This window comes from Salminus brasiliensis, chromosome 24, assembly GCF_030463535.1.
Source record: "Salminus brasiliensis chromosome 24, fSalBra1.hap2, whole genome shotgun sequence".
NCBI classification, from domain to species: Eukaryota; Metazoa; Chordata; class Actinopteri; order Characiformes; family Bryconidae; genus Salminus; species Salminus brasiliensis.
In genome coordinates, this window is record NC_132901.1 from 4761427 (window position 1) to 4770462 (window position 9036).

A 9036-nucleotide genomic window follows, 5' to 3' on the forward strand; every position below is an offset into this window, starting at 1 on the left:
TGACCACACAGACCAGTCTTCGAGGAAGGCCAGGACTGACAGTTACCATCCAACACCTATCCATAAATCCGGCCAGGGCCGTAAATATTTGGACATTCAATTGTGTCCAAATATTACTTCTGATCCCCTAAAAATGTGATAAAACGTCAATACGGTTCAAATTACACTTCAACACACTGCACTAAACTTTTGGACTTGTTGCTTCATACCACTGTCCCCCTCCCCTCCTCTATATTGGTTAAGACCACCACACACCTACTGCCTCCCCCCTCACACAGAGTCACACAAACACACTCCTCTGTGCAGTCCGCTTGGTCAGGGCTGAAGTCCTCGTGCTGCTGGCTGCTGTCCGGTGTCCAGCCTCTTGTGCTCTTTAATCGTGTTGTTGCTATGTGGTGCAGCAGAACGGCGCTCCGGCGGCTCGTGCTCCAGGAGGCTCCGCTGGCAGGATTTCAGCGAGACATGTCCTCTTTACCACGCGTCTACGTCACCCGCCAGATCCCTCCACGCGGACTGCAGATCCTCCGAGAGTCCGGACAGTAAGTGTGTAAAGATTGGAATGGCTTAGGATGGTACTTATAGTACCTTAAAGTACCACTGTGCAAGACTTTACAAGGGCCGTCTAAAGTACCTTGAAGTACCACTGTACTAGACTTTACAAGGGAAGCCTAAAGTACCTTAAAGTACCACTGTGCTAGACTGTACAAGGGACACCTAAAGTACCTTAAAGTACCACTGTGCTAGACTATACAAGGGCCGTCCAAAGTACCTTAAAGTACTACTGTACTAGACTTTACAAGGGCCGTCTAAAGTACCTTAAAGTACCACTGTGCTAGACTGTACAAGGGACACCTAAAGTACCTTAAAGTACCACTGTACTAGACTATACAAGGGCCGTCCAAAGTACCTTAAAGTACTACTGTACTAGACTTTACAAGGGCCGTCTAAAGTACCTTAAAGTACCACTGTGCTAGACTGTACAAGGGACACCTAAAGTACCTTAAAGTACCACTGTGCTAGACTTTACAAGGAAAGCCTAAAGTACCTTAAAGTACCACTGTGCTAGACTAGACAAGGGAAGCCTAAAGTACCTTAAAGTACCACTGTGCTAGACTATACAAGGGCCGTCTAAAGTACCTTAAAGTACCACTGTGCTAGACTTTACAAGGGAAGCCTAAATGACCTTTATTAACCACTGTGCTAGACTTTACAAGGGAAGCCTAAATGACCTTTATTAACCACTGTGCTAGACTATACAAGGAAAGCCTAAAGTACCTTAAAGTACCACTGTGCTAGACTTGAAGTGGGACGCTTTAGGTACCTTACAGTGCCTCGGTACTATACATTAAGCCATAAGCTGTAGGTACCTTCAAGTGCCACAGTACTGGACATGTAAATGTGAATTGTTAGGTAACTTAAAGTACCATTGTTGTTCCTCATCCCTGCGCTCCTCAGAGTGCAGTTTGAGCTGTGGGACTCTGATGACCCTGTACCTCGCCAGGAGCTGCTGAAGAAGGTCAGAGGTTGTGATGGCCTGCTCTGTGTGTTGACAGAGAAGATCGATGCTGAACTATTGGATGCTGCAGGTCAGTCGGGAAACCTCTCATCTAACAGTGAAGGTCTGTTCATATACTTGTATATGAAGGTGGAGATGAAAGTGTGTATGTTTGTCGTCTGCAGGTCCAAACCTAAAGGTGCTCAGTACTATGTCAGTGGGGTTTGACCATCTGTCACTGGAAGAGCTAAAGAAAAGGTCAGTAAGCGGTTCATAGGCTGTGGGTGCCAAAATATGGGTGACCAGTATGAAAACAATTAGGTTGCAGATGTGTGAAAGGTCTTAATATGGCCTTAATATATTATCTTGTAGCCTCAATATATTATATAGCCCTAATATACTGTGTTATTCTGTGGCCTTAAGATATTATGTTATCTTATGGCCTTAAAATATTATCTTGTAGCCTCAATATATTATCTTGTATCCCCAAAATATTATATTATTCTGTGGCCTCAACATACTATCTTGTGGCCTCAATATATTATCTTGTATCCCCAAAATATTATATTATTCTGTGGCCTCAACATACTATCTTGTGGCCTCAATATATTATCTTGTAGCCTCAAATGATTATATTATCTTGTGGTTTCAATATATTATCTTGTGGCCTCAAAATATTATCTTGTGGCCTTAATATACTGTTTCCCCAAAATATTACATTATTTTTAGGCCTTAATATATTATCATGAAGCCTCAAATGATTATATTATCTTGTGGCCTCAAAATATTATCTTGTGGCCTTAATATACTGTTTCCCCAAAATATTACATTATTTTTAGGCCTTAGTATATTATCTTGAAGCCTTAAATGATTATATTATCTCGTGGCCTTAATATATTATCTTGTGGCCTCAATATATTATCTTGTGGCCTTAATATATCATATCCCCAAAATATTATATTATTTTGTGGTGTCAACATACTGTCTTGCGGCCTCAATATATTATCTTGTAGCCTCAAATGATTATATTATCTTGTATCTTATATATATAATTTATTTTGGGTCCTTAATATATAATTGTATGGCCTGAATATATTGTCTTGTAGCCACAAAAAACTTAATTTGTGGTCTGGATAGTAAAAACAGCCATCATGTCATCTTGTGGCTCTGTATTATTCCAGCAAACATACATTGTTCCCTGTTCACCATGTGTTGGCTTCAGTTCTTTTCCCTAGACTTTAAGAAGACAGTAATAATTTATACATAAATTTATACATGGCATGTTTTCAGAGATCCATATTTAATGTGTTTTAGTTGGAAGATGATGCTTATGATATTTTAGCTCTCTTGACTTTTTACTTACTTCAGTTATTATAATATTCTTCTTTACGGGTCCAGAGGGATCCGTGTAGGATACACTCCAGAGGTGCTGACGGACGCTGTGGCCGAACTGACTGTGGCCCTTCTCCTCGCCACATCTCGAAGACTCATCGAGGCTACACACGAGGCCAAAACGTATGTTGTATCAGAACTGGCCATCATATTCACTGTCATGTCCATGATCTTTTGGGCAGTGACTGCCTCGAAATTTGGAAAATTAAGCTATTAAGATCGGAAGTTCCGACTTTCAGCCTTAATTCAGGGGATTTAATTAAAATACTGAGGAATTACAGCCTTTTTTACATTACATTACATTACATTTTCACAGGCCAGGACTGGGTTGGTGCCACCTGGCAGGGCTGGGTTGTTGGTCCTATAGAGCAAGGCTGGTGCTATAGAGCATTAATGGGGTGTTGGTGCTATACAGCAGAGCTATACTGGTGCTATTGGTTAAGGCTGGGTTGTTGGTGCTTTAGGGCACAACTGGGCCGTTTGTGCTATAGGGCAGGGCTGGGTTATTGGTGCTGTAGGGCAGGGCTAGGTTAACGCTATAGGGCACAGCTGGGCCGTTTGTGCTATGGGCAGGGCTGGGTTAGTGCTATTGATTAGGGCGGGGTTATTGGTGCTGTAGGGCAAAGCTGGGTTGGTGGTGCTATAGGGCAGGGCTAGGTTAATGCTATAGGGCACAGCTGAGCCGTTTCTGCTATAGGGCAGGGCTGGGTTATTGGTGCTGTAGGGCAAAGCTGGGTTGGTGGTGCTATAGGGCAGGGCTAGGTTAATGCTATAGGACACAGCTGGGCCGTTTGTACTACAGGGCAGGGCTGGGTTATTGGTGCTCTAGGGCAAAGCTGGGTTGGTGGTGCTATAGAGCAGGGCTAGGTTAATGCTATAGGGCACAACTGGGCCGTTTGTGCTATAAGGCAGGGCTGGGTTATTGGTGCTGTAGGGCAAAGCTGGGTTATTGGTGCTATAGAGCAGGGCTAGGTTAATGCTATAGGGCACAGCTGGGCCGTTTGTGCTATAAGGCAGGGCTGGGTTATTGGTGCTGTAGGGCAAAGCTGGGTTATTGGTGCTATAGAGCAGGGCTAGGTTAATGCTACAGGGCACAGCTGGGCCGTTTGTGCTATAATGCAGGGCTGGGTTAGTGCTACTGATTAGGGCTGGGTTATTGGTGCTGTAGGGCAAAGCTGGGTTGGTGGTGCTATAGAGCAGGGCTAGGTTAATGCTATAGGGCACAGCTGGGCCATTTGTTCTGTTGTGCTGTGAAGATTTAAACCAGATAAGTCTGCAATCCTAACCTGGTGTGTGTGTGTATGTGTGTGTGTTAGAGGTGGCTGGGGAACCTGGAGGACTCTGTGGCTGTGTGGACATGAGCTGGCTGACAGTACAGTCGGCATCCTCGGACTTGGAAGGATTGGTGAGAGACCAGTTACTTTAACCTGTTCATATCAATCTACACAAAAGTATTGGGACACCTGCTCATCCCCAGTTTCTTCCAAAATCAATAGTATTAAAAAAAACGTTTATGCTGCTTTTGTGGGAGCAACTGTCTCTACTGTCCAGGGTAGAAGCCTTTCTACTAGATTTTATTGTGAGGATTTGATTGCATTCAGCAACAGGAGAGCAAGTGAGGTCAGGATCTTGGGTGATCACCACCCCATCTCATCCCCAACTCGTCCCAAGTCCCCAACACATCCCAAAAAACTCCATAATAGAGAAAAGCAATGTCATATAGTCTCATATAGTGCACAGCTGTAAATTGTGTGTGGTGTGTGTGTGTGGTAGGAGTGGCCATCGCTGAGCGCCTGAAGCCCTTTAAGGTGAAAAAGTTCATCTACACAGATGTGGCACCAAGACCAGAGCTTGCAGAGATGATCCAGGCGGAGTACGGTAAAGACTGAGCTCTGCTGTACTTTGGCTCCTTCTGTAAATTCTACTGTAGATGCACTTGTGGGCTAACTGTCTGTGGGCTAACTGTATGTGGGCTAACTGTGCAGTCTCCATGGACGAGCTGGCGAGGCGCTCTGATTTCCTGGCAGCCTGCTGTGCTCTGACTCCAGAGACTCAGGGCATCTGCAACAAGAATCTGTTCTCCAAGATGAAGAGCACCTCCATCTTCATCAACACCAGCAGGTATCGCAAACAGGATCTGTACCATCTCATGGCATGGTGCAACCATAACACCACTAAGCACATTTATGCTAGTCAGCGGTGACCCTGGACTACAACGAAGCCCAGGAAAAAACACCAGTGCTAATGCTAATTTCCTGCTAGCCTCCCTAATGGATTTCTAATCTTATTTTAGCACTAAGCTAATGTCATTTCTCAAAGCACTTTATCACGATGGGTTTGAGTGCAACACAGCGGAAGTTGTCCAGGGACACGTACGGGAACACCACCGGGGCCAGCAGTTTTCATGTGTAGACCACCCAAAATTGGTCCCACCCAACTGTACACCAGAATGTGATTCGTTGAGTCTATGGTCACATCTTAATAATATTTGTAGTCAATCCAACCTGTAAGGCCTTCAGTTAGGGCTTCAGTCCCACTCCTGAAGTCCTAACCAATGGGAGAGCTTGCTTAGCTGCATCTGCTTAGATAATACAGTGAGAAACAATCTGATTGGATCATTTCCTTTGATTGATTTTAAGAATTGAACCCCTTTGTGTAAACTAAGACTTTACACTGGAATTAATGAAAATGAATGGCTGGTTAACCTCGTAGATCAGTTTAGCTGATCATGCTAGTGGACCAACAAGTCAGGTCAACCAGCTTGGTTGTGGTGGTCGTGCCGGTCAACAAAACCTGTCATGCTGGTGATGTAGATCAAGACGACAAGCTTAGTCATGTTGATTGTGCTAGTCAAGCCGCTTGGTCATGCTGGTAATCTTGGTCATACATGTTGGTCGACCGGTTTGGTCTTGTTGGTATACCAGCTAAACCACCAAGAGCTAATGCTGTTTTCCATTTACTTTGGTGGAAGTTGGGTGTCGGAGCTGAGAATAACGCCACACTTTCACTGGTGTTTTATGGTGAATCTAACCACAATACGTCAATAAGCAATAAGCTCCTGGTTAGCATTGCTAGCATTGTCTCAGGTTGGCAATGTTAGTGATACCAGTTGATAACAATGCATTATACAGTATTTTGAGAATTCCAACCAAATACCATAAAAACACTTCCACAGACAGAAGTTGGACAGTACTGTAAAACACTACTGCTTTAACTACTGTTAATGTAGTGTCCTTCATCTTGGATTTTGAACTTCCTAGACTTTCCTTGTAGGAAATTCCACACAGTGTTCCAGTTCAAATGTTCTACTTGGAACTCGGAAAATCCGACATCCCAGTTCAAAAGGATAACCATGTTGAGGAGCTTGGTCTTTTTGGGGGGCAGGGACAATATATTATTGTTCTTTAAAAAAAAGTATGTTGATGAATAATAGAGTTATTAATATGACAGTTGATGTGTTGTAGGGGTGGAGTGGTGAACCAGGAGGATCTGTATGAAGCTTTGTCCACGGGGCAGATCGCTGGAGCTGGACTAGACGTCACAGTGCCAGAACCACTGCCCACCAACCACCCACTCTTCACACTCAAAAACTGCGGTGAGCACTAATGTGTATAAACTGGAGTATTCCTTCCATAGAAGTTAATAGTCCAATGCACACAATTCTCCACTTATTCCATATGTAATGAATCAGTCAAGGCTAACATAGCTAACACATTAGAGAAGCTCAAAGTTAGCATCGTACACACTGCCCAATCATCACACCTTTTTGTCGTCTCCACTTTGTGGTCATATTCAATTCCCAGTAGTTGGAACATGATGCTACCAGCGCATCCAGAAATCTGGAATATGGCAGTATATGTATTTTGAATAAAAGGCATATATAAGAATACATATATAGAGTTCCTTTATATTCAACATGTCCACGCAGGTCAGGTCAGAATGTCATGACCACCTACCTAATAGTGGGAAAAACCACCTGTGGCTCGGATGAGACGTCGTGGCATGGACTGTGTTAGGTGACAGAAGGTGTTCATTATAGAGGTTAACTGCTCCACAGTTAGGCCAAGTCCTACTACACCAGCTCTAGAATATCCTACAAAGTTAAGGCTTTCCAAGATGCAATCACCCTTCACCCGGTACCTATGTCATTTTTTGGGAATCAGTCAAATTTGGCCTTTTCCAGTAAAAATGGTTCTGCATTCTGCAACAACTGACTGGTGTGCTTGCTCATTTGTACGTGCAGCATGATAAGATGCTACCACCCTTCGCCCACTGGGACAGGCATATCAGAATGACCACCCCTGGCTTTTCATGCGTTCAGTGCGGCATAACAGCGGTGCCCCACAGGCCATTGATGCCAGAGGGGAACGTCGACTTTGGCGAGTGGTGATGTACCACTGTATAGCTCAGTTAACCTCTATAACCCAGTCCATGGCATGTATATTTATCAATATGCTATAGAAACAAAAAACATAACATTTGTATCATATATCATATTATACATTTTTTTACTATCATTGATATTTATGTATTTGTCTACCAGTCTAAAACATATGTATGATTATATATGTTATTATGCATGTATCCAATGAGATATATATATATATATATATATATATATATATATATATATATATATATATATACATGAACATATAGTGTATACATATATATATATGAACATATATCAGATTTCTGAATGGAAGTGCTGGGAAGGTGAAAGCCAGCACCACTGCCGCCATCACAACATCACCACCCCACTTCATCCCAAGCTCCCCAACTCACCCCGAAAATACTGGCTAGAGCACAGTCATTCCAGAGAAGCATCCCTGCTGTACTTCTCAGCAATGGGTGCAACTTAAAGTAGCTGAATGCATTCATTAGACGGGGTGTCCACAAACATTTGGACATGCGGTGACCAAATTATCGCTTTAAGCTTAAAATCTTTTTCATACTTTATTGTAATAGCATGGCTGTCCTTCAGCAGGTCTAACAATGTGTGTGCTGTTCTGACCATAATCCTGCTGTGTGTGTGTTTGTGTGTTTAGTGATCTTACCCCACATCGCCAGCGCCTCCTACACTACGCGCAATGCCATGTCTGCCCTCGCTGCCAATAATCTGCTTGCCGGACTGCGAGGAGAACCAATGCCCAAAGAACTTCAACTCTGAAGCCTCTATGCTGGACCTCAAACCCCATAGTCTACAACTCTACCATATACTAAGCTATACCACCCCTTTAGCCTAGACCCATGCCTGTAATACCCAAACTCTAGTCTTCCCTCGAACCAATGACGTAAGAACTTCCAGATTTAAGGTAGCACCGATGAAACTACAGTAAGTGTAGAGAGAACACGGTCTGGTAAAACCCAAACTGCTACATTTGCTAGCTGTAACTTAACATTACAGTTAGTGCTAGACTAGGTAATGACCGTTATGCTAGGCCCACCATGTCGGAGCTGGGAACGACGTCACAACCCGACTCGACCCCGTTCCAGTTAAACATTCAGATTATTGTACGCTATTTCAAAACACTTCGCTAAAGACTTCGGAGTTTACCACACCTGGTTTGCCGATCCCCAACCCCCAGTGTTTTATGGCAAATCGAACCCAAAAACGTCCCATTTTTATGCCCCAGGGTAGCACTGTTAGCGATACAAGCTGTTAGCGACGCTATATACGGTATTTTGCGCTTCCAAACATCATGAAGACACAAATAGAGAGAAGAGCTGATCAGCTGTATGATCAGCCATCTTGGATTTGAAACTCCGGCTTGGTGAGGCTCTCCTGACTTTAGAAGTGGGAAATTCCGATTGTGGAGGGCGTTCCGGTTTAATTTTCCAACGTAAAATGTGTAAAATCTGACCCCAACTTAACTACAACTACAACAACAATACTCTACCCCCTTCAACCCATCATAAACCTTGTATGAACTCCAGCTCAGGAACTCCAGCTCTGGGATCCCGTTTTTAAGGGCAGGAGCACTGAAACGACAAATAAATGTAATGAGAACATGATCTAGTACCCTGTGTGTTCTGTTGATCCTTCTTTTACCAACATTTTGAGTCTTTTACTCAGGAAGAAATATCTTGGCTAAACTTGCTAGACACGAGTTCTGTTTTTCTAGCTAATGACAGTAGCTAGCTAGCTG

General features: G+C 43.4%; 1 protein-coding gene across 2 annotated transcripts; it reads left to right on the forward strand.

Moving 5' to 3' along the window:
• The first annotated feature begins 390 nt into the window (after positions 1 to 390).
• grhprb (glyoxylate reductase/hydroxypyruvate reductase b) lies at positions 391 to 8057 on the forward strand. Of its 2 annotated transcripts, XM_072670336.1 has the most exons (10): positions 391 to 539; positions 1456 to 1586; positions 1681 to 1753; positions 2642 to 2669; positions 2886 to 3010; positions 4204 to 4292; positions 4661 to 4765; positions 4873 to 5008; positions 6352 to 6482; positions 7936 to 8057. In XM_072670336.1, the coding sequence occupies exons 1-10, from the start codon at positions 391 to 393 to the stop codon at positions 8055 to 8057; spliced, it is 1089 nt and encodes a 362-aa protein (XP_072526437.1). The 2 variants fall into 2 exon arrangements, with proteins under 2 accessions (XP_072526437.1, XP_072526436.1); XM_072670335.1 differs by lacking the exon at positions 2642 to 2669 and having other exon boundaries at positions 2894 to 3010.
• The last annotated feature ends 979 nt before the right edge of the window (positions 8058 to 9036 follow it).